The 27,699-nt window shown below is 50.1% G+C and overlaps 1 protein-coding gene across 4 annotated transcripts in view; it reads right to left on the bottom strand.

The window, feature by feature from the left end:
- LOC144953531 (uncharacterized) overlaps positions 1–27,699 on the bottom strand; it is a 68,702-nt gene that overhangs the window by 38,947 nt on the left and 2,056 nt on the right. For 2 of the 4 annotated variants that reach the window (XR_013640823.1, XM_078884068.1), the window contains exons 2-9: positions 23,578–23,694; positions 20,819–20,938; positions 17,731–17,793; positions 14,969–15,133; positions 6,053–6,199; positions 5,411–5,479; positions 4,629–4,715; positions 4,098–4,256 (exon numbers count right to left, since the gene is read on the bottom strand). Coding sequence is in view for 3 of the 4 variants with exons in the window: in XM_078884068.1 (XP_078740194.1) it covers positions 4,098–4,256; positions 4,629–4,715; positions 5,411–5,479; positions 6,053–6,199; positions 14,969–15,133; positions 17,731–17,793; positions 20,819–20,938; positions 23,578–23,694 (927 nt within the window). In the remaining variant the exon portion in view is untranslated. The remainder of the gene's footprint in view (positions 1–4,097; positions 4,257–4,628; positions 4,716–5,410; positions 5,480–6,052; positions 6,200–14,968; positions 15,134–17,730; positions 17,794–20,818; positions 20,939–23,577; positions 23,695–27,699) is intronic. The other 2 variants (XM_078884071.1, XM_078884069.1) reach the window with 2 other exon arrangements.

Genomic DNA, 27,699 nt, shown 5'->3' with positions numbered 1-27,699 from the left:
GTGTATAGTAGTGTATAGTGTAGTGTATAGTGTATAGTAGTGTATAGTGTAGTGTGTAGTGTAGTGTATAGTGTAGTGTGTAGTGTAGTGTGTAGTGTATAGTGTGTAGTGTATAGTGTAGTGTATAGTAGTTTAGTGTAGTGTATAGTGTAGTGTATAGTAGTGTAGTGTATAGTGTAGTGTATAGTGTAGTGTATAGTGTAGTATATAGTGGAGTGTATAGTGTATAGTAGTGTATAGTGTAGTGTATAGTGTATAGTAGTGTATAGTGTAGTGTATAGTAGTGTATAGTAGTGTATAGTGTATAGTAGTGTATAGTGTAGTGTATAGTAGTGTAGTGTATAGTGTATAGTAGTGTATAGTGTAGTGTATAGTGCAGTGTGTAGTGTGTAGTGTAGTGTGTAGTGTAGTGTATAGTAGTGTAGTGTATAGTGTATAGTAGTGTATAGTGTAGTGTATAGTGTATAGTAGTGTGTAGTGTAGTGTATAGTAGTGTATAGTGTAGTGTATAGTGTATAGTAGTGTGTAGTGTATAGTGTAGTGTATAGTGTAGTGTATTGTAGTGTATAGTGTATAGTAGTTTAGTGTATAGTGTGTAGTGTATAGTAGTATAGTTTAGTGTATAGTGTAGTGTATAGTAGTGTAGTGTATAGTGCAGTGTATAGTGTAGTGTATAGTGTAGTGTGTAGTGTATAGTAGTGTAGTGTATAGTGTAGTGTATAGTGTAGTAGTGTGTAGTGTAGTGTATTGTGTAGCGTAGTGTATAGTGTATAGTAGTGTATAGTGTAGTGTATAGTGTAGTGCAGGGGTCCTCAAACTACGGCCCGCGGGCCACATGCGGCCTGCCGAGGACATTTATCCGGCCCATGGTCACTAATTGGGCTGTGCTTGTGAGCACTAATTGGGCTGCGCTGGTGAGCACTAATTGGGCTGCGCTGGTGAGCACTCATTGGGCTGCGGTGGTGGGCACTGATTGGGCTGCGGTGGTGAGCATTGATTTGGCTGCGCTGGTGAGCACTGATTGAGCTGCGGCGGTGGGCACTGATTGAGCTGCGGCGGTGGGCACTCATTGGGCTGCGCTGGTGAATGGTTCAATGGGCCAATTGACTGGACTTGCCCCCCAGGCCTAAGGCTGCCAACCCTCCCCTGGCTGCGCTTGACTGGCTCTCCCTCCCTCAGCTCCCTCACTTGCCCCTCGGCTCCACTCCCAGTGATATTCCTGTGTGCTGGGGATGTACTGCGATCTGTGAACCAAACTGCAGGTGTAATTAACTTTTTAATGGCACCCGCACCAGTGTGAGCTTGGGGTAAAAGCGGAGTTCCCCCAATCAGACTGCATTGATGGGCAGTGCAGTCAGTATGTCTCTGTGTGGGCAAAGTTATTGCTGGTATATTGTTTTTGTAGCGCTGTATATATATATTGGTATTTTACTAATAGCAATTTTGACTCCCTAGGAAACTGATGTCAAGAAAGAGAAAAATTGACTCGGAGTGTAGGATATTCAAAGAACAGTGGACTTATGATTACTTTTTCATGCAGTACAAGGAAAGAGCTGTGTGTCTGATATGCCAGAATATAGTGTCTGTGTTCAAAGAATACAATTTACGTCGACACTATGAAACTCAACATAAAGATAAATATGATTGTTTGGTCGGGCAAGTGAGAAAAAATAAAATATTAAAACTGAAAAATACATTAACAACTCAGCAAAATACTTTTGTGAAGCAGAAGCAGCTAAATATTTCATCACTGCGAGCAAATTTTCAAGTTGCTAAGCTAATAGCGTGCACTGGCAGACCATTCGTGGAGGGAGAATTTGTTAAAGAATGCCTTCTTTCTGTTGCCAAAGAGATGTGTCCAGAGAAGGCTGATTTATTTAGTACAGTGAGTCTTTCAGGACCTACAATTACACGGAGGATTGAAGAAATGGGAGACAATTTGCATCAGCATTTGCAAAACTCCACAAAAAAACTTTCCTATTTTTCCTTGGCACTCAACGAAAGCAATAATGTTCGTGATTCTGCACAACTTCTAATTTTTATTCGTGGGACGAATGACTATTTCGAAGTCACAGAAGAGCTTGCTGCACTGCAAAGCATCAAAGGAACAACTACAGGAGAGGATATCTATGAAAAGGTTTGCCAAACTGTGAATGGTTTGGAGCTGAACTGGGCTAAACTAGTCAGTGTGACAACTGATGGTGCTCCTAGCATGGTGGGGTCTAAGAAAGGAGTAATTGCTCGCATTAACCAAGAGATGGACATACATAACCATTTTCATCCAATAGCCATACACTGCCTCATCCACCAACAAGCGCTGTGTAGTAAATCACTGAAGTGGGACTCTGTTATGAAAATTGTGGTATCTTGTGTTAACTTCATTAGAGCTCATGCACTAAACCACAGACAATTTCAAGAATTTCTGTCTGAGCTAAATGTTGACTATGAAGATGTTCTGTACCACACAGAAGTCCGTTGGCTGAGTCGAGGGAGAGTTTTGAAACGTTTCTATGACTTACTTCCACAGATTACAGCTTTTCTGCTTTCAAAAAACAAAGAAGTACCAGAGCTCAATGATGCAGAATGGAAATGGCACCTTGCCTTTCTGACAGATGTAACAGAGCTACTCAACACTTTCAATGTGCAACTTCAAGGAAAGGGGAAGCTCCTCTGTGATATGCAATCACATGTCAAAGCATTTGAAGTAAAATTAGGCCTCCTCATCAAACAAGTTAAGGAGGAAAACTTCTGCCATCTCCCCACAACTCAAAATCTGTTAGCGGAAAAACCATTGCTTGCAATTCCCAAACAAAACATGTGTGGATTCACTGGAAAAATTGCAAAAGGAGTTCCAATTTAGATTTAAAGAGCTTCATCTCCATGAACAGGACATACAGCTTTTCCGTAACCCATTTTCTATTGACATTGAAAATGTGGATACAATTTACCAAATGGAACTGGCTGAACTGCAGAATTGTGACTCTCTGAAAGAAGCATTCAAGTCAAGCAGCCTTCATAATTTCTATGCATCTCTCCCCTCTGAGACATATCCTCATCTCAGGAACCATGCACTCAAAATGGCAACCATATTTGGCAGCACTTATGTCTGTGAACAGACTTTTTCCAGAATGAAACATTTGAAATCTCCAACCAGATCTAGACTAACGGATGGACACTTGCATCACTTGTTACGACTAGCAGTGACAAATATGGAACCGGACATTGACCATCTCATTAGCCAAAAGTAGGCCCATAGTTCCCATTGAAATACTGGCAAGTTTGTTGATTTAACTTTACTTTTTCTTCATTTTAAATATTGTATTTGTTCCCGTTTTGTTTCTTCACTTCAAAATAAGATATATGCAGTGTGCATAGGAATTTGTTCATAGTTTTTTTTAACTATAGTCCGGCCCTCCAACGGTCTGAGTGACAGTGAACTGGCCCCCTGTTTAAAAAGTTTGAGGACCCCTGGTGTAGTGTGTAGTGTATAGTAGTGTAGTGTATCGTGTAGTGTAGTGTGTAGTGTATAGTAGTGTAGTGTATAGTGTAGTGTATAGTGTAGTGTATAGTGTATAGTAGTGTATAGTGTAGTGTGTAGTGTATAGTAGTGTATAGCGTAGTGTATAGTGTATAGTGTAGTGTATAGTGTAGTAGTATATAGTGCAGTGTATAGTAGTGTATAGTGTAGTGTATAGTGTAGTAGTGTATAGTGTAGTGTATAGTGTAGTGTATAGTGTAGTGTATAGTAGTGTAGTGTATAGTGTAGTAGTGTATAGTGTAGTGTATAGTGTATAGTGTAGTGTATAGTGTAGTGTATAGTAGTGTATAGCAGAGGTGGGACAAAGTCATTGTTATGCAAGTCCAAGTCGAGTCGCAAGTCATCAAATTCATGACTCGAGTCTGACTCGAGTCCAAGTCACATGACTCGAGTCCACATCTCATAGGTGGGACAAAGTCATTGTTATGCAAGTCCAAGTCGAGTCACAAGTCATCAAATTCATGACTCGAGTCTGACTCGAGTCCAAGTCACATGACTCGAGTCCACACCTCTGGTGTATAGTATAGTGTATAGTAGTGTAGTGTATAATGTAGTTTACCAGTGATGAGTGCCGTGTGCTCTGCTCCAGTTCCCACTGAGTGGACCTGAGCGCTGGACGGGATCTCGGCGCGGGTCGGCAACGACGTGCAGCTGACGGAAGCCCCCAGGCCCAGCTGACCCCGTGACCCTTGACCCCACAGCCACAGTGACCCCGACTCTACGGGGGGGGGGGGTTCAAAGGTCACACACAGAGGGGGTCATAGACGTTATAGATGTGTGTGTGTCTGTGTGTGTGTCTGTGTGTGTGTCTGTGTGTCTCTGTGAGAGTGTGTGTAACTGTGTGTGTCTGTGTGTGTGTGTCTGTGTGTGTGTCTGTGTGTGTGTCTCTGTGTGTGACTGTGTGTGTGTCTGTGTGTGTGTCTCTGTGTGTGTCTGTGTGTGTGTGTGTCTGTGTGTGTGTCTGTCTGTGTGTGTGTGTGTGTCTGTGTGTGTGTGTGTCTGTGTGTGTGTGTCTGTGTGTGTCTCTGTGTCTGTGTGTGTGTGTCTCTGTGTGTGTCTGTGTCTGTGTGTGTGTCTGTGTGCTACTTGCCAGTGATTGCGGCTGTGTGGGAGCCACCACAGGAGACGGAGCGGCATGGCTCAGAGAGTGCGTCCACACGGCCTGGCACACGGGAACCTCCACACACACAAACACACACACAGTTACACACACACACAGTTACACACACACACAGACACAGTTACACACACAGACACACACACACACAGACACACACACAGTTACACACACACAGTTACACACACACAGTTACACACACAGAAACACACAGTTACACACAGACACAGAGACACACACAGACACACACACACAGACACACACACAAACACACACATACAATAACACACAGTTACACACACACAGTTACACAGTGACACACACACAGACACACAGACACACACACACACTACACACACACTACACACACACTACACACACTACACTATTACTATACCACACACTACTACTACTACACACACACTACACTACACACACACTACACTACCACACTACACACACACTACACTACTACACACACTAAACTACTACTACACTACTACACACACTACATACACTACACTACACACACTACACTACCACACTACACACACTACTACTACCACTAGACTACACCACCACCACCACAACCTTGCTCATCACACACTACACACACTACACTACTACACCACCACCATCACTACACCACCACTACACCACCACCACCACCACCTTGCTCATCACACACTACAAACACTACACTACAGTACTACTACACTACTACACTACCTACTACACTACACCACCACCACCACCTTGCTCATCACAGCTCCGTCCCAGGCGACCACCCTCCGGATCTCCGCAGGTCCACACAGCCCCGTCCTCTGTCGTCATGGAAACGCAGCGACACCGTCACCATGGAAACTCCACTCATCATCATCACCATAGCAACAGGAAGGAATCCAGCAACAACGTCACCATGGAAACTCCACTCACCACCATAGCAACAGGGAGGAACCCAGCAACAACGTCACCATGGAAACTCCACTCATCACTATAGCAACAGGAAGGAATCCAGTAGCACCGTCACCATGGAAACTCCACTCATCATCACCATAGCAACAGCAAGAAACCGAGTAAAACCGTTACCATGGAAACGAGACTCATCACCATAGCAACAATAACAGCTGCCTGTACTAGTTAGTGTATTAGTTAGTGTGCTAGTTAGTGTATTAGCGTACTAGTTAGTATACTAGTTAGTGTATTAGTTAGTGTACTAGTTAGTGCAGTAACTCACCGCTAACGAATGCGCTGTGCTAGTTAGTGTAGTATAGCACTAGTTAGTGTACTAGTTAGTGTACTAGTTATACTAGTTAGTGTGCTAGTTAGTGTACTAGTTAGTGTACTAACTAGTACTAGTTATACTAGTTAGTGTACTAGTTAGTGTAGTAACTCACCGCTAACGAATGCGCTGTGTCTGTGCCCACAGGACACGGCCGTGACGCGGCTCCCCAATGGGGGGGCTGTGGGGGAGGCGGCGTGGGGGGCAGGGCCCAGACCCAGCTGCCCACATGCGTTGCTGCCCCACACCAACAACACCCCACCTACACACACACATAGACATACACACATAGATATAGATACACACACTCATACATATGTAATGCGGGCGTAAATGGGCGGGTCGGATGTGACGATCCGAGAGGGAGGAGTCAGGGTCACGTGGGGGGAGATGTTATAGCGGGGAGACAGGAAGACATCTGGGTCAGTCGGGGGAGTGAAGAGTGGAGAACACGTTGGGTGGTCGCCGTGCCTCAGCCTGGTGGCTGAGGGGCTCATGACGGCGCCAGCCAGCGGGGTGGAAGAGAGAGTTGGGGATAGAGACAGAGAGTGGCGAGATCGCCACAGAGGCCACGCAGGGCGGAGGTTGGAGAGTGGCGAGATCGCCACAGAGGCCACGCAGGGCTGAGGTTGGGGAGTGGCGAGATCGCCACACACGGTAAGACTCGGCACCGCCAGCCAGCGGTGACCGAGCACGGAGGAACGGGGAGCAGCGGTGGAGCTGCAGTGAGAGCAGCCGGAGGGCTGCACCAGGGACCTGCAGCGGAGCTGCAGGAGCGCGGAAGGCTACGGGAGCGAAGGCAGAGGTCGAGCTGCCAAGCGGGGGAGACTCTGAGCGAGGGCCGTGTGGGACAAGTGTGTAAGAACCCGAATAAAGGACAACGGAGACAGACCCGGTGATCGAGTCCTTTATTACACATACACATACACACACACAGATACATACACACACAGAAACACACACACACACTCACATACACACGTTGCTGCCCCACACCAACAACACCCCACCTACACACATACACACACATACAGATACACAACAACAACAACCGCCATTCGCCACTAAGTGGCGGTGACGTCACCACGACGCTTGTGCCAGGCCATGTGCACCTTGAGGCCACACACACACTCATACATACACACACATACACACACAGATACATACACAAATACACACATACAGATACACACACACACACATGTTGCTGCCCCACACCAACACCACCCCACCTACACACACACATACACACACATATATATATACATAGACACACACACATACACACACACATACATACACAGACACATAGATAGATAGACATACACACTCATACACACACACACTCATACACCCACACACTCATACAGACCCAGCTGCCCACACACGTTGCTGCCCCACACCAACAACACCCCACCTACACACAGATACACACACAGACACACACACACATAGACACACTTATAGATACATGCACAGATAGACACACATGTTGCTGCCCCACACCAACAACACCCCACCTACACACACACAGATAGATAGATAGATACAGATATACACACACAGATACACACACACACAGATACACATACACACTCACACACACTCACATACACACGTTTCTGCCCCACACCAACACCACCCCACCTACACTCACACACATACATACACACACATATACATACACTTAGATATACATAGATACACACATATACACATACACACACACAAATACAGGCAGTCCTCTACTTACGATGGAGATGCGTTACAACGACCCCATCGTCATAAGTCAAAAATATTGTAAGTCGAAGATGGCCTATAGCCTACCCAGGAGTCTTAAAGAACGGAGATAAAATGAACAGTACCGTCCTGTATAAACTATATACCGTATGTGTTTATTAATCACAATACTGTATTGCAACAGTAAAATGTAAAGTAAAAAAGTAAAAACCAAGATAAATTCTTAGCCCGCCTATGTGCACTGCAATTTAATAGAAAGTTTCTTCAGGCAACAATCCTACCTGCTATAACAACCTTTACTCATTACACTGGTCAACACACTTTTTCTGGCATAAGGTATTCCAACGGGTTACAATGTGATTTTTGAGTGCTGATTCCAAATTTGGCATCAGTTTTTGTCTATCACATCAGGTTTTTGAGATATCAAATATTGCATTTTCAATAAAAACTGCAGAAAAAATATATTAAATAAATGTGGATATCTACATAAAATGATGATATTATAAACACACTATCCTAAAAATACAGCACCATATTTTAACACTAAAGCAGTCACTGACTCGCAACAACTTGCAATCATAAGTGACAGAGTTAATTTCGGGTAAAATCAATGAAAATGGGGTATGCCGATAGCATAAAATGAGATGTGATGGAGCAAATCTGAGATCAGATTTGGAATCAGCACCCTGAAATTAGTCTAAAACAGCTGCAAAAGTCCAGGCTGCGTTGGCTGGGTCATGTAGCCCGCATGCCCAGCCACCGCATGCCTAAACAGCTTTTGTTCGGCTGGATCGAGGGGGCTAAACGGGCGCAGCACGGGCTAGTGAAGAGATGGAGTGATGTGGTACAGGAGGACGTGGAGCTGAGTGGACTTGCCGATGACTGGTACCAGCGGTGTCAAGATCGGCCTCTGTGGAGGAGGCTCGTGAAGGACGCTACTGGGCAGTTTTGTTGACCAGTGTTATTGTTGAGGAGTTCCCACGGTTGCACTCGGAGACTAAGATAAGTTGAGGGGCTTCCGACAAAGGTTTGTTACAGACTTTGACGATCTAACACACAAGGGTGTAACAACTCCCAGGGGTTAGGGGGGCTACTACACTGAGTCCTGGTTCCTGCCCTGCTAGTTGTGGAGTGACTCATGCAGCCAGCGATGGCTGCAGAGTTGGGTGGTGGTACATGTTGTTGACGTCGTTTATTGTGAAAATTCGGTCACAGTTTCTATGACCTGCACTGTTTCATTGCTTTTATGGCTTTATTTTGGTGATTTTCGTTTTTTTGGTTTGGCCATGTTTGTTTGTTGTAGTACAGAGTTAGACTGATGGCCTTAATCTAAGTTGTCTTGTGGTTGTTGTTGTTTGACTTGCATCCCACTGGGATTTTTGCACACAGCGTTGGTGTATGGTGCGTTTTCTGCAATATTTTTCTGTCTTGGATTTTCTGTTTGCACACAGTCACATATTCACTTTAAGATGTTTTATTGTTCATATTTTAGTTTTTTTGCTTTTTGCGGTTGCACCCCATTCAAGAGCCGAATGGCTCACAGGGCTACACCCAATAAATGAACTTTGAACTTTGAGCTCCGATCTCTCTCTCGTGTCATATCGTGGTCTCTGCCGACTCCACCGACCGGAGAGAGAAGCACCTCTATCGGCTACCACCAGCTTCTCCCAGACTCACCACTCGATCCCTCTCTATCCACTGGCTCCCTCTTCACCCTTCGTACTAACTCGTTCACACAGTGACCCCGCTTTCTTCACGGGGTCTCCCTTAAGTACTCCAGGAGACGTGACGTCATGCGCGCTGGATGACACCCACGACCTCACATCCCCATTTTACTCCTCTGCACACGTGTTGAGAAGCAGAGTGGATGACGTGATGTCACACTCGCCTCAGGAGGAGTGAGTGGTAGGGCAGTAGGGACCGCCAGGCTAGAGGGCTACTTTACCCGGCTGGCAGAGTTGGCTGAACCCTCGGGCAGTGCCGAGGGAAGACTCTGGATAGCCTGGTGGGGTGTAGGAACTCCCAGTACCCTTCCCCTGGGGAGATTAGTTAGTACCAAGTTGTGTTCACCCTTCCCCTGAGTTCGGCGTAAGCCCCTCATCAACAGTATAGTAGTAGGTTTTTACCCTTTAAACTGGTACAAAACTGACACCTTTATACAAGGCATCATGTTTGCAATAATCGCAACACAAGCAGTCAAAATGCAAACAAAAAGAAACAACTCTGATAATGGTAATGATATGCACTGTCCTTGAAGTTGATTGGTCCACACCCGAGACAGCTTTCCTTAGAGCCTAGTCTCACATGGTGTTGGACCAGATGACGCCAAAAGTAAGAACGACGCTTCCACATTGTTCTTGCTACTCAACAACTGGTGTCAGAAGTAGCGTCCATGCTCGCGAACGTGTCAGAGTCCGGCGGGAGACGGAAGACCGTGCCTGGTGTACCACAATTGGTGTCAGAAGTAGCGCAACGAAGACGACGCTGCCGCTGGCCTGGCAGAGATTATGGAGTTCGGGGCCCGTCTGGAGCCGGCAGGAGGCGGCGTGCTGTAGCTGCCCGGCTGGAGCTGCTTCAGCGGTCGGTGACACGTCACTCACGTGGCGGGCGACGGGATGCGCGATCGTCGCGGTCTTGCCGACGCCTCCCGCCAAATTCTAAGTTGCCGCCATTTCTACAACCGCTGCGCGCCAGAGCAGGGTGCCGCCATTTTGTTCTGCGCCGCCATTTTGTTCTGCGCCGCCATTTTGTTCTGCGACGCCATTTTGTTCTGCGCCGCCATTTTGTTCTGCGACGCCATTTTGTTCTGCGACACCATTTTGTTCTGCGACGCCATTTTGTTCTGCGACGCCATTTTGTTCTGCGACGCCATTTTGTTCTGCGAAGCCATTTTGTTCTGCGCCGCCATTTTATTCTGCGCAGCCATTTTGTTCTGCGCCGCCATTTTGTTCTGCGCCGCCATTTTGTTCTGCGCCGCCATTTTGTTCTGCGACGCCATTTTGCTCCGCGACGCCATTTTGTTCCGCGAAGCCATTTTGTTCCACGACGCCATTTTGTTCTGCGACGCCATTTTGTTCTGCGACGCCATTTTGTTCTGCGACGCCATTTTGTTCTGCGACGCCATTTTGTTCTGCGACGCCATTTTGTTCTGCGCCACCATTTTGTTCCGCGACGCCATTTCCCGCGGGTCGCCGGAGTCGGGCGCCATTGTTTACGCGACGCCATGACAGGTGTCAAGTCGTCAAAATGCAAACAAAAAGAAACAACTCTGATAATGGTAATGATATGCACTGTCCTTGAAGTTGATTGGTCCACACCCGAGACAGCTTTCCTTAGAGCCTAGTCTCCATTGGTGTTGGACCAGATGACGCCCAAAAGGCGTACAACTCAAAAACAGTGCACTATCAGAGTATTGAGAGCTCGGGGTAAGCATTTACACTATGAGACATCTCCTTTACCAGTGGCAAAATATAGTAGTAGAATCCGGGCCGGGGGATGGGTCGGCTGCCCCCCTGTCGCGCCGTTTGTGTTGAAGGAAGGAAGGGGACCGGCTGAACTTTCAGGCCCGCTTCGAGGGAGGCGACCTACCGGTCTGTGCGCTGGCCGGAGGAGGAGGAGGAGGTTCTGCTCGTGCTGCCCACATGCTTAGATGCCGGGGCTTTGCAAGCCTTTTTGGGCATCCCACCAGCGCTAAAGTCGACGCTACAGTCAGTTGGCTTCAGACGGCCTCGAGTTTACGGCGCGCCGGCGGGAGGAGGGGGAATCGCCTCTCGCATTCCGCCGCTCCCTCCCGTCGCGTTGGTTCGGGCCGCGTACCCCGGCGTGGAGGGGGCCGCGCTGGACTTGCTGGACTCGCTGGAGAGGTGGCTGCATCTCGCGGGGGGCAGTTGGGAGTCGCTCCGTCCATCGCAGCCGTCGCCCAGAAATATTCAAACTCATCTGGCGCTGCGGCGGCCTCCGGCGATGGTGGCGGCGGCCCGGGAGGAGGATGGATGCTTGTGTTGCCTCCGAAACGTCGTGATTTGATTTGATTTGGTTGTTTTCATTTTGATTTTTTTTTCATCCACGTAAGTGAGTGAGTTGGTGAGTGGGTGAGTGAGTTGAGGGAGTGAGTTGGTAAGTGATCTGGTGAGTGAGTGAGTGAGCTGGTGAGTGAGTGAGTTGTTGAGTGAGTGAGTTGTTGAGTGAGTGAGTGAGCTGGTGAATGAGTGAGTTAATAAGTGAGTGAGTGAGTTGGTGAGTGAGCTGGTGAGTGAGTGAGTTGTTGAGTGAGTGAGTGAGCTGGTGAGTGAGTTGTTGAGTGAGTGAGTGAGCTGGTGAATGAGTAAGTTAGTAAGTGAGTGAGTGAGTTGGTGAGTGAGCTGGTGAGTGAGTGAGTTGGTGAGTGAGCTGGTGAGTGAGTAAGTTAGTAAGTGAGTGAGTGAGTTGTTGAGTGAGTGAGTGAGCTGGTGAGTGAGTGAGTTGGTGAGTGAGTTGGTGAGTGAGTGAGTTGGTGAGTGAGCTGGTGAGTGAGTGAGTTGTTGAGTGAGTGAGTGAGCTGGTGAGTGAGTTGGTGAGTGAGTGAGTTGTTGAGTGAGTGAGTGAGCTGGTGAATGAGTAAGTTAGTAATTGAGTGAGTGAGTTGGTGAGTGAGCTGGTGAGTGAGTGAGTTGTTGAGTGAGTGAGTGAGCTGGTGAGTCAGTGAGTGAGTTGGTGAGTGAGTTGGTGAGTGAGTGAGTTGGTAAGTGAGCTGGTGAGTGAGTTGTTGAGTGAGTGAGTGAGCTGGTGAGTGAGTTGGTGAGTGAGTGAGTTGTTGAGTGAGTGAGTGAGCTGGTGAATGAGTGAGTTAGTAAGTGAGTGAGTGAGTGAGTTGGTGAGTGAGCTGGTGAGTGAGTGAGTTGTTGAGTGAGTGAGTGAGCTGGTGAGTGAGCTGGTGAGTGAGTGAGTTGGTGAGTGAGTTGGTGAGTAAGTGAGTGAGTTGGTGAGTGAGCTGGTGAGTGAGTGAGTTGTTGAGTGAGTGAGTGAGCTGGTGAGTGAGTGAGTTCTTGAGTGAGTGAGTGAGCTGGTGAATGAGTGAGTTAGTAAGTGAGTGAGTGAGTTGGTGAGTGAGCTGGTGAGTGAGTTGTTGAGTGAGTGAGCTGGTGAGTGAGTTGGAGAATGATTGAGTTGGTGAGTGAGTGAGTTGGTAAGTGAGTGAGTTGGTGAGTGAGTGAGTGAGTGAGTTGTTGAGGGAGTGAGTTGTTGAGGGAGTGAGTTGGTGAGTGAGCGAAAAAAACCAAAGGGTATGGAGCCTTGCAGTGACGACAAATCTCGAACTCAGTGAGGCCACGGTGGTCAGGAGCTACGGACCAGGAGGTCGGGGTCAGTCTGCCTCCCCTAGGACCCAGGACTAGAGGGAACGCAACTCACTCACTCACCAACTCACTCACCAACTCACTCACCAACTCACTCGCTCACTCAACTCACTCACCAGCTCACTCACTCACCAACTCACTCACCAACTCACTCACCAACTCACTCACTCACCAACTCACTCACAAACTCACCAACCCACTCGCTCACTCACCAACTCACTCACTCACCAACTCACTCACCAACTCACTCGCTCACTCACTCAACAACTCACTCAACTCACTCACTCAACAACTCACTCACTCACCAACTCACTCACTCACCAACTCACTCACCAGCTCACCAACTCACTCGCTCACTCAACTCACTCACTCAACAACTCACTCAACTCACTCACTCAACAACCCACTCACTCACCAACTCACTCACTCACCAACTCACTCACCAACTCACCCACCAACTCACTCACTCACCGTTCCCTGTCGTCCTAGGACTACAGGGAACGCGTCACCAGCGTAGGTCGCGTATAGTACGGAGGCCACAGCTCCCGAGGAAGCGGGTGAAGGGACCGATAGACCCTCCCACTCACGGGACCCTGTAGTGAAGCCCCTGGACAAAGTGTGGCCTCGTTCAGAAGATTGTTCGTCAGTAGTTAGAACACGACACACGCGCACGCTCCATCATCTATACATATACACACTCACACACATATACACGCACACATACACACACACACTCATATATGTGTGTGTGTATGAGTTGGTGAGTGAGTGAGTGAGTTGGTGAGTAAGTTGGTGACCCACACCAACACCGCTCCATCATCTATACATATACACACTCACACACATATACACACACACATATACACACACACTCATATGTGTGTGTGTATGAGTTGGTGAGTTGGTGAGTGAGCTGGTGAGTGAGTGAGTTGGTGAGTGAGTGAGTTGATGAGTGAGTGAGTGAGCTGGTGAGTGAGTTGGTGAGTGAGTGAGTTGGTGAGTGAGTGAGCTGTTGAGTGAGTTGGTGAGTGAGTGAGATGGTGAGTGAGTTGGTGAGTGAGTGAGATGGTGAGTGAGTTGGTGAGTGAGTTGGTGAGCGAGATGGTGAGTGAGTTGGTGAGTGAGTTGGTGAGTGAGTGAGTGAGTGAGTGAGTGAGTTGGTGAGTGAGCTGGTGAGTGAGAGAGTGAGTTGGTGAGTGATTTGGTGCGTGAGTGAGTGAGCTGGTGAGTGAGTTGGTGAGTAAGTTGGTGAGTGAGTTGGTGAGTGAGTGAGATGTTGAGTGAGTGAGTTGGTGAGTGAGCTGGTGAGTGAGTTGGTGAGTGAGTTGGTGAGTGAGCTGGTGAGTGAGCTGGTGAGTGAGTTGGTGAGTGAGTTGGTGAGTGAGTTGGTGAGTGAGCTGGTGAGTGAGTTGGTGAGTGAGTGAGTGGGTGAGTGAGCTGGTGAGTGAGTGAGCTGGTGAGTGAGCTGTTGAGTGAGTTGGTGAGTGAGTGAGTTGGTGAGTGAGTGGGTGAGAGACTTGGTGAGTGAGTTGGTGAGTGAGTGAGCTGGTGAGTGAGTTGGTGAGTGAGCTGGTGAGTGAGTGAGTGAGTGAGTGAGTGGGTGAGTGAGTGAGTGAGTGAGCTGGTGAGTGAGCGGGTGAGTGAGTTGGTGAGTGAGTTGCTGAGTTAGCTGGTGAGTGAGTTGGTGAGTGAGTGAGTGAGTGAGCTGGTGAGTGAGTTGGTGAGTGAGTTGGTGAGTTAGCTGGTGAGTGAGCTGGTGAGTGAGTGAGTGAGTGAGCTGGTGAGTGAGTTGGTGAGTGAGTTGGTGAGTGAGCTGGTGAGTGAGTGAGCTGGTGAGTGAGTGAGTTGTTGAGTGAGTTGTTGAGTGAGTGAGTTGGTGAGCGAGCTGGTGAGCGAGCTGGTGAGCGAGCTGGTGAGCGAGCTGGTGAGCGAGCTGGTGAGCGTGGTGCCATTCTCACCGCTGAGAATGGCCGAGGTGCCGGTACCGGCGCTGACGGCGCTGATGGTGAGCGGCGGGGTGAGGAGGTGAGGGACGGGGAGGAAGATGCTGGAATTGGTGAGAAGCGGACCCAGACCCAGCTGCTGCTCACCATTACTGCCGCTCACCAACACCACGCCCTGGTCTGGAGCAGACTCACCACACGCCACTACACTCACCACCAAACTCACCACTACACTCACCACTACACTCACCAAACGTGGAGTAGACTCGCCACTACACTCAACACTACACTCACCACTCATCACCACTACACTCACCACTACACTCACCATTACTGCCGCTCACCAACACCACGCCCTGGTCTGGAGCAGACTCACCACACGCGGAGTAGACTCACCACTACACTCACCACTACTACACTCACCACCACTACACTTACCACCACTACACTCACCACCACACTCACCACTACGCTCACCACTACACTCACTACCACACTCACCACTACACTCACCACTACACTCACTACCACACTCACCACTACAATACTCACCACTACACTCACCACTACACTCAACACCACTACACTCACCACTACGCTCACCACTACGCTCACCACCACACTCACCACTACACTCACTACTACACTCACCACTACACTCACCACTACACTCACCACCACACTCACCACCACACTCACCACCACACTCACTACTACACTCACCACTACACTCACCACCACACTCACCACTACACTCACCACCACACTCACCACCACACTCACCACCACACTCACCACTACACTCACCAGACGCGGAGTAGACTCACCACTACACTCACTACTACACTCACCACACGCAGAGTAGACTCACCACTACACTCACCACCACTACACTCAACACTACACTCACCACTACACTCACTACTACACTCACCACTACACTCACCACTACACTCACCACCACACTCACTACTACACTCACCACTACAATCACCAACCCCCACTCACCACTACACTCACCACTACACTCACCACTATACTCACTACTACACTCATCACTACACTCACCACCACACTCACCACTACACTCACCACCACTACCCTCAACACTACACTCACCACTACACTCACTACTACACTCACCACCACTACACTCACCAACACACTCACCACTACACTCACCACCACACTCACCACTACACTCACCACTACACTCACTACTACACTCACCACTACACTCACCACCACACTCACCACCACACTCACTACTACACTCACCACTACACTCACCACCACACTCACCACTACACTCACCACCACACTCACCACTACACTCACCACTACACTCACTACTACACTCACCACCACTACACTCACCAACACACTCACCACTACACTCACCACCACACTCACCACTACACTCACCACTACACTCACTACTACACTCACCACTACACTCACCACCACACTCACCACCACACTCACTACTACACTCACCACTACACTCACCACCACACTCACCACTACACTCACCACCACACTCACCACTACACTCACCACTACACTCACTACTACACTCACCACCACACTCACCACCACACTCACCACCACACTCACTACTACACTCACCACTACACTCACCACCACACTCACCACTACACTCACCACTACACATTTACCACCACACTCACCACCACACTCACCACTACACTCACCACCACACTCATCACCACACTCACCACTACACTCACCACCACACTCACCACTACACTCACCACCACACTCACCACCACACTCACCACTACTACACTCACCACTACACTCACCACCACACTCGCCACCACACTCTATGTGTGTGTGTCTGCGTGTGTGTGTCTGTGTGTGTGTATGTCTGTGTATGTGTCTGTGTGTGTGTGTTTGTGTGTGTGTGTCTGTGTGTGTGTAGTGTGTGTCTGTGTGTGTGTCTGTGTGTGTATAGTGTGTGTCTGTGTGTGTGTGTGTCACTGTATGTGTGTATGTGTGTGTGTGTGTGTGTGTCTGTGTGTGTCTGTGTGTGTGTCTGTGTGTCACTGTGTGTGTGTGTGTCACTGTGTCCGTGTGTGTGTGTGTCTGTGTGTGTGTCTGTGTGTGAGTCTGTATGTGTGTGTGTGTGTCTGTGTGTGTGTGTCTATATGTGTGTGTGTGTGTCTGTGTGTGTCTGTGTCCGTGTGTGTCTGTGTGTGTGTCTGTGTGTGTGTCTCTGTGTGTGTGTGTGTCTGTGTGTGTGTCTGTGTGTGTGTGTCGGTGTGTGTGTCTGTGTGTGTGTGTGTCTGTGTGTGTGTGTCTGTGTGTGTATGTGTTTGTCACTGTGTGTGTGTGTCTGTGTGTGTCACTGTGTGTGTGTCTGTGTGTTTGTGTGTGTCTGTGTGTCACTGTGTGTCTGTGTGTCTGTGTGTGTCTGTGTGTGTGTCTGTGTGTGTGTCTGTCTGTGTGTGTGTCTGTGTGTGTGTCTGTGTGTGTGTGTCTGTGTGTGTGTCTGTGTGTGTCACTGTGTGTGTGTCACTGTGTGTGTGTGTCTGTGTGTTTGTGTGTCTGTGTGTGTCTGTGTGTGTGTCTGTGTGTGTCTGTGTGTGTGTTTGTGTGTGTCTGTGTGTGTTTGTGTCTGTGTGTGTGTGTCTGTTTGTGTGTCTGTGTGTGTCTGTGTGTGTCTGTGTGTGTGTGTCTGTGTGTGTCTGTGTGTGTCTGTGTGTGTCTGTGTGTGTAGCGTGTCTGTGTGTGTATGTCTGTATGCTACTCACCAGACGCTACGAGGCTGTGTTTGTCTCCGCAAGCCAGCAGCGTGAGTCTGTGATGTCTCACTCCTGAACACAAAGACAAAGATCCTCCGTGTAGCCTCAGCAGACTGTTGGGGCAAGTGCTGTTAGTAGTAGTAGCGAGTAGCAGCACACACACACAGACACACACACAGATACACACACAGACACACACACAGACACACACACAGACACACACACACACAGAGACACACACAGACACACACACACAGACACACACAGTGACACACACACACAGACACACACACACACAGACACACACACACAGACACACACACACAGAGACACACACACAGACACACACAGACACACACACACACAGACACACACAGACACACACACACACAGACACACATACACACACAGACACACAACAACAACAACCGCCATTCGCCACTAAGTGGCGGTGACGTCACCACGACGCTTGTGCCAGGCCATGTGCACCCTGAGGCCACGTGAAGTGTCGAACGCCCGCTGGCAGGAGGTCACGGGGCAGACCCAGGTGCCACGGGTCGACTGACCGAGATGACCGAGACGAGTGGCTGATGCACCACCTGTGCCCCCTACTGTGCCAACTTGCTGTGCTTTAGCCACCCAGCGCTCCGCTCGTTGTTGTGAGCGTCGCTCCTCCGCCCTCCGTTGTTGTTGGAGGGCGACTGCCTCCAACTGCCCAGTAGCGTCCTTCACGAGCCTCCTCCACTGAGGCCGATCTTGACACCGCTGGTACCAGTCATCGGCAAGTCCACTCAGCTCCACGTCCTCCTGTACCACATCACTCCATCTCTTCTCTAGCCCGTGCCGCGCCCGTTTAGCCCCCTCGATCCGGCCGAACAAAAGCTGTTTAGGCATGCGGTGGCTGGGCATGCGGGCTACATGACCCAGCCAACGCAGCCTTGCCTGCCGGAGGAGCTCACTGATAGGACTTTGCCCAGATCTTTCAAGGACTTGTGAGCTCCTCACACAATCCAGCCTGGTTAAACCCAGGATGGATCGTAGGCAGGCCAGCCTAAATGTTTCCAACCGGCGAAGATGCTCCACTAGGGGGGTCCACGTTTCGCAAGCGTAGAGAAGGGAGGGAATGACCGTGGCCGAGAAGACCTGAAGCTTCGTGCGGAGCGACAGACCAGGTAGCTTCCACACAGCGTTACGCAACCGATGAAAAGATATTGCCGCTCGACTGATTCGGAGTGAGACCTCTGCTGATAAACTGGAGCCGGTCATAAGCACACTGCCCAGGTATGGGAAACTCTCCACTCTCTCCACAACTGCCCCATCACCGATTGGGAGTTGTGGGGGTGGAGTGCCAGATGGTACAAAATACCCAGGCAGGTGCTTAGTTTTGGTGGGGCTGATGGTAAGGCCCCACCTCTTAGTGGCACGCTCCAGTCTCAGCAGCAGCGTCTCCAACTCCTCTTCTGAATGAGCAGCTATTACCAAATCATCGGCATACATAACGTGGTTGACCAATAGGGAGCCATCCCTTGATCGCACCCGGGCGTCGATCAGCCTCCCATTATATCTGTACCAAATGGTAATTCCCCCGGTACAGCTATTGAAGGCTTCACGAACTACGCAGTCGAAATAGATGTTAAATAATGTGGGAGCCAGAGGACATCCCTGTCGCACCCCAAGGTGTACAGGGAAAGGCTCCGACTCCCGGCCACGTAGTTTTACCCGGGCCCGCTCACCATCATGAAGGTCCTTAATGATCGTGAGCAGAGGGTCAGGGACTCCGAAAGCACGAAGAACAACCCAGAGCCCAGTCCGACTGATGGTATCATAGGCCTTGACCAGGTCAATAAAGCAGAGATGTAGGTCTTTTTGGAATTCCCTACACCTCTGCTGTAGCAGACGGACAGAAAATATGGCATCTGTGCAGGACCGCCCTTTCCTGAACAGACACACACACACACAGACACACACATAGACAAACACACAAAGACAGAGATCCCCCGTATAGCCTTAACAGACTGTAGGGGCAAGTGCTGTTAGCGAGCACCTATGAAGGCCGGCACGGTACACGAGGGGGTAGGTGGCCAGCACCACACCCGACCGCCTTTGTCTCCCCAGTAGCGATGTTTACACACCGCACCAGGTACTCATTTAAGGCTGAGTCGACCTAGGGGAGGCCCGGGACCGGCTCAGATAATCGTCACCGGCGGTGTTGGCCGTGAGCGGGAATCGAACCCTGGTTGCCCTGGCTAGGAGATGTTAACTACCTCGCCCGGTATGCAGGAGGTCGTGGGTTCCATGCTGAGATGTTGACTACCTCGCCTGGTACACAGGAGGTCGTGGGTTCGATGCTGAGATGTTGACTATATCGCCTGGTGTACAGGAAGTCGTGGGTTCGATCCCAGACCCTGACACCCACGGTCGCTAGGAGATGTTGACTACCTCGCCTGGTACACAGGAGGTCATGGGTTCGATTTTGAGATGTTGACTACCTCGCCTGGTATATAGGAGGTCGTGGGTTCCATGTGGAGATGTTGACTACCTCGCCTGGTACACAGGAGGTCGTGGGTTCCATGCTGAGATGTTGACTACCTCGCCTGGTGTACAGGAAGTCGTGGGTTCCATGCTGAGATGTTGACTACCTCGCCTGGTGTACAGGAAGTCGTGGGTTCCATGCCTGCTGCTGGATATGTTGGAGTCTCCCCGTGGTGGTCAAAGCGTGGATTTGTCTCCGGCTCCTCCTCCAATGTGTCTCTGTGAGTCTCTGTAGGTCTCTGTGGGTCTCTGTGGGTCTCTGTGGGTCTCTGTGAGTCTCTGTGGGTCTCTGTGGGTCTCTGTGGGTGTCTGTGGGTCTCTGTGGGTCTCTGTGAGTCTCTGTGAGTCTCTGTGGGTCTCTGTGTGAGACTCTGTGGGTCTATATGTGTGTCTCTCCCCGTGTCTCTCCCCGTGTCTCTCCCCGTGTCTCTCCCCGTGTCTCTCCCCGTGTCTCTCCCCGTGTCTCTCCCCGTGTCTCTCTGTCTCTCTCTCTCCCCGTGTCTCTATCCGTGTCTCTCCCCGTGTCTCTCTCTGTGTCTCTGTGTCTCTGTCCGTGTGTCCGTACCTCGCACCCACGTGGGCCTGGACACGCCGTGTCTCCGTGTCTCTGTCTCCCCGTGTCTCCGTGTCCCCAGGCCGAGCTGTCCCCACTCATGGCTTCCAAACATGTAGAGCTTGCCTGTGTCTGAGACACACGGAGAGACGCACAGACACGCGGAGAGACACGGAGACACACGGAGACATGCAGAGACACACAGAGACACAGAGAGACGCACGGAGACACACACGGAGACACACAGAGACACACACAGAGACACACACAGAGACACACAGAGACACCCACAGAGACACACACAGAGACACACGGAGACACACACAGAGACACACAGAGACAAACACAGAGACAGAGAAACACAGAGACACCCACAGAAACACACACAGAGACACACACAGAGACACACACAGAGACATCCACAGAGATACACACAGAGACACACACAGAGACACCCACAGAGACACCCACAGAGATACACACAGAGACACACACAGAGACACACACAGAGACACCCACAGAGACACACACAGAGACACACACAGAGACACCCACAGAGACACCCACAGAGATACACACGGAGACACACACAGAGACACACACACAGACACACACAGACACACACAGAGACACACACAGAGACACACACGGAGACACACACGGAGACACACACAGAGACACCTACAGACACACACTAGACACACACAGAGACAAACACAGAGACAGAAACACACAGAGACACCCACAGAAACACACACAGAGACACACGCAGAGACACCCACAGAGACATCCACAGAGATACACACAGAGACTCACACAGAGACACCCACAGAGACACCCACAGAGATACACACAGAGACACACACAGAGACACCCACAGAGACACCCACAGAGATACACACAGAGACACACACGGAGACACACACGGAGACACACACAGACACACACAGAGACACACACAGAGACAAACACAGAGACAGAAACACACAGAGACACCCACAGAAACACACACAGAGACACACGCAGAGACACCCACAGAGACACCCACAGAGATACACACAGAGACACACACAGAGACACCCACAGAGACACCCACAGAGATACACACAGAGACACACACAGAGACACACACAGAGACACACACAGAGACACCCACAGAGACACCCACAGAGATACACACAGAGACACACACACAGACACACACAGAGACACCCACAGACACACACAGAGACACACACAGAGACACCCACAGAGACACACACAGAGACACCCAGAGACACACACAGAGACACACACAGAGACACACACAGAGACACCCACAGAGACACCCACAGAGACACACACAGAGACACTCACAGAGACACACACAGACACACACAGAGACACACACAGAGACGCACACAGAGACACACAGAGACACCCAGAGAGACACACACAGAGACATCGACAGACACACACAGAAACACACACAGAGATACACACAGAGACACCCACAGAGACACCCACAGAGACACAAACACAGACACACACAGAGACACCCACAGACACACAGAGACACACACAGAAACACCCATAGAGACACACAGAGACACCCACAGACACACACAGAGACACACACAGAGACACCCACAGACACATACAGAGACACACACAGAGACACACACAGAGACACACACAGACACACACAGAGACACACACAGAGACACCCACAGAGACACACACAGAGACACACAGAGACACACAGAGACACACACAGAGACACCCACAGACACACACAGAGACACACACAGAGACACCCACAGAGACACACACAGAGACACCCACAGACACACACAGAGACACACACAGAGACACCCAAAGACACACACAGAGACACACAAGGAGAAATGTATGTTTGACGTGTGTGTGACGTGTGTGTATGTGTCTAAACAGCTTTTGTTCGGCCGGATCGAGGGGGCTAAACGGGCGCGGCACGGGCTAGAGAAGAGATGGAGTGATGTGGTACAGGAGGACGTGGAGCTGAGTAGACTTGCCGATGACTGGTACCAGCGGTGTCAAGATCGGCCTCTGTGGAGGAGGCTCGTGAAGGACGCTACTGGGCAGTTGGAGGCAGTCGCCCTCCAACAACAACGGAGGGCGGAGGAGCGACGCTCACAACAACGAGCGGAGCGCCGGGTGGCTAAAGCACAGCAAGTTGGTACAGTAGGGGGCACAGGTGGTGCATCAGCCAGTCATCTCGGTCATCTCGGTCAGTCGACCTGTGGCATCTGGGTCTGCCCCGTGACCTCCTGCCAGCGGGCGTTCGACACTTCACATGGCCTCAAGGTGCACATGGCCTGGCACAAGCGTCGTGGTGACGTCACCGCCACTTAGTGGCGAATGGCGGTTGTTGTTGTTGTGTCTGTGTGTGTGTATAACATGTGTGTCTGTGTGTGTATGTGTGATGTGTCTGTGTGTGTGTGTGTCTGTGTGTGTGTCTGTGTGTGTGTGTCTGTATGTGTGTATGTGTGTATAACATGTGTGTGTGTATAACATGTGTGTGTATGTGACTGTGTGTGTGTCTGTGTGTGTGTCTGTGTGTGTCTGTGTGTGTGTCTGTGTGTGTGTGTTTGTCTGTGTGTGTGTGTGTGTCTGTATGTATGTATGTGTATGTGTGTGTATGTGTGTGTGTCTGTGTGTGTCTGTGTGTGTGTGTCTGTGTGTGTGTCTGTGTGTGTGTGTTTGTCTGTGTGTGTGTCTGTGTGTGTGTGTTTGTCTGTGTGTGTGTGTACCAGTGAGCAGGCCGGCGTGCTCCCCGCCGCAAGCCACCACCTCCACGTTGTGCCTCCTCAGCCAGAAGCGCGATGGCGCGGACACCCGGCCATTCCCAAACACGTACACACACTCACCTGTACACACACATACACACATACACACAGTGTACACACATTACACACACAGTGTACACACATACATACACACACACACACTCACCTGTACACACACATACACATATAGTATACACACATACACATATAGTATACACACACACATACACACAGTGTACACACACACACACACTCACCTGTACACACACACACACACAAACAGTGTACACACACTCACCTGTACACACACAAACACATTACACACACACACACGTTACACACACACACAGTGTGCACACATACATACACACACACACTCACATACACACACACATACACACATACACACTCACCTGCACACGCACATACACACAGACACACACATACACACACACACACTCACCTGTACACACACATACATTACACACAGTGTACACACACTCACCTGGACATACACATAGACACACACACACACTCACCTATACACACACATACACACTCACCTAAACACACACACACATACACACATTACACACACACACACACTCACCTATACACACACACACATACACACATTACACACACACTCACCTGGACACACATACACACATACACACACACACACAGACATACACACACACTCACCTGTACACACACACACATACACACACAGTGTACACACACACACTCACCTGTACCACACACACACAGTATACACACACACTCACCTGTACACACACACAGTGTACACACACACTCACCTGGACAAACACACACAGTGTACACAAAAACACACACACACACTCACCTGTACACACACACACACACTCACCTGTACACACACTCACTTGTACACACACACACATACACACATACATACATACAAACATTACACACACTCACCTGTACACACACTGACCTGTACACACACACACATACACACACAGTGTACACACACACACACACATACACACACTCTCACCTGTGCACACACACTCACATGTACACACAGTGTGTACACACACTCACCTGGACACACACACACACAGTGTACACACTCACCTGTACACACACACATACTCACCTGTACACACACTCACCTGTACACACACTCACATGTACACACGCACCTGTGCACACACACACTCACCTGTACACACACACACAGTGTACACACACACAGTGTACACACACATACACACACACATACACATACACACACTCACCTGGACACACACATACACGCACACACATTACACACACACAGTGTACACACACACATATACACACACACAGTGTACACACACAGCGTACACACACACAGTGTACACACACACTCACACATACACACACATACACAGACACACACACATATACACACACTCACCTGTACACACACACACAGTGTACACACACACAGTGCACACTCACACAGTGTACACACACTCACCTGTACACACATACACAGTGTACACACACACGTACACACACACACACGTACACACACACACAGACTCACACGTACACACACACAGACACACGCACGCACACACACATACACACACTCACCTGTACACACACACACACTCACCTGCACACACACGTACACACCTGTACACACACACACTCACCTGTATACACACACACACTCACCTGTACACACACACCAGTACGCACACACACCTGTACACACACACCTGTACACACACACCTGTACACACACACACAGTGTACACACACACACAGTGTACACACACACTCACCTGTACACACACACACACTCACAGTGTACACACACTCACCTGTACACACACACACAGTGTACATACACACGTACACACACACACACTCACCTGTACACACACACACACACTCACCTGTACACACACACACACACACCTGTACACACACACTCACCTGTACACACACACACACCTGTACACACACACACCTGTACACACACACTCACCTGTACACACACACACCTGTACACACACACCTGTACACACACACACACTCACCTGTACACACACGTACACACACACACTCACCTGTACACACACACACTCACCTGCACACACACACACACACTCACCTGTACACACACACACACCTGTACACACACACTCACCTGTACACACACACACACACCTGTACACACACACACACTCACCTGTACACACACACACCTGTACACACACACACCTGTACACACACACCTGTACACACACACACACACACTCACCTGTACACACACGTACACACACACACTCACCTGTACACACACACACTCACCTGTACACACACACACCTGTACACACTCACCTGTACACACTCACCTGTACACAACAACAACAACCGCCATTCGCCACTAAGTGGCGGTGACGTCACCACGACGCTTGTGCCAGGCCATGTGCACCCTGAGGCCACGTGAAGTGTCGAACGCCCGCTGGCAGGAGGTCACGGGGCAGACCCAGGTGCCACGGGTCGACTGACCGAGATGACCGAGATGACTGGCTGATCCACCACCTGTGCCCCCTACTGTGCCAACTTGCTGTGCTTTAGCCACCCGGCGCTCCGCTCGTTGTTGTGAGCGTCGCTCCTCCGCCCTCCGTTGTTGTTGGAGGGCGACTGCCTCCAACTGCCCAGTAGCGTCCTTCACGAGCCTCCTCCACTGAGGCCGATCTTGACACCGCTGGTACCAGTCATCGGCAAGTCCACTCAGCTCCACGTCCTCCTGTACCACATCACTCCATCTCTTCTCTAGCCCGTGCCGCGCCCGTTTAGCCCCCTCGATCCGGCCGAACAAAAGCTGTTTAGGCATGCGGTGGCTGGGCATGCGGGCTACATGACCCAGCCAACGCAGCCTTGCCTGCCGGAGGAGCTCACTGATGGGACTTTGCCCAGATCTTTCAAGGACTTGTGAGCTCCTCACACAATCCAGCCTGGTTAAACCCAGGATGGATCGTAGGCAGGCCAGCCTAAATGTTTCCAACCGGCGAAGATGCTCCACTAGGGGGGTCCACGTTTCGCAAGCATAGAGAAGGGAGGGAATGACCGTGGCCGAGAAGACCTGAAGCTTCGTGCGGAGCGACAGACCAGGTAGCTTCCACACAGCGTTACGCAACCGATGAAAAGATATTGCCGCTCGACTGATTCGGAGTGAGACCTCTGCTGATAAACTGGAGCCGGTCATAAGCACACTGCCCAGGTATGGGAAACTCTCCACTTTCTCCACAACTGCCCCATCACCGATTGGGAGTTGTGGGGGTGGAGTGCCCGATGGTACAAAATACCCAGGCAGGTGCTTAGTTTTGGTGGGGCTGATGGTAAGGCCCCACCTCTTGGTGGCACACTCCAGTCTCAGCAGCAGCGTCTCCAACTCCTCTTCTGAATGAGCAGCTATTACCAAATCATCGGCATACATAACGTGGTTGACCAATAGGGAGCCATCCCTTGATCGCACCCGGGCGTCGATCAGCCTCCCATTATATCTGTACCAAATGGTAATTCCCCCGATACAGCTTTTGAAGGCTTCACGAACTACGCAGTCGAAATAGATGTTAAATAATGTGGGAGCCAGAGGACATCCCTGTCGCACCCCAAGGTGTACAGGGAAAGGCTCCGACTCCCGGCCACGTAGTTTTACCCGGGCCCGCTCACCATCATGAAGGTCCTTAATGATCGTGAGCAGAGGGTCAGGGACTCCGAAAGCACGAAGAACAACCCAGAGCCCAGTCCTACTGATGGTATCATAGGCTTGGACCAGGTCAATAAAGCAGAGATGTAGGTCTTTTTGAAATTCCCTACACCTCTGCTGGAGCAGACGGACAGAAAATATGGCATCTGTGCAGGACCGCCCTTTCCTGAAACCGCATTGGGGCTCCGCAAGCCTCTCCTCAGCGTGCCTAGCAAGGCGATGTTGAATAATCCTTGCCAGGACCTTACCCGGCACACTGAGGAGTGAGATGCCCCTGTAGTTGTTACAGTCGGTACGGTCCCCCTTCTTAAAGAGGGGGACCACCA

This window comes from Lampetra fluviatilis, chromosome 77, assembly GCF_964198595.1.
Source record: "Lampetra fluviatilis chromosome 77, kcLamFluv1.1, whole genome shotgun sequence".
In the NCBI taxonomy this organism is placed as follows: Eukaryota; Metazoa; Chordata; class Hyperoartia; order Petromyzontiformes; family Petromyzontidae; genus Lampetra; species Lampetra fluviatilis.
The sequence above is the reverse complement of the archived record's forward strand: the minus strand, read 5'-3'. Positions and strand labels throughout refer to the sequence as shown.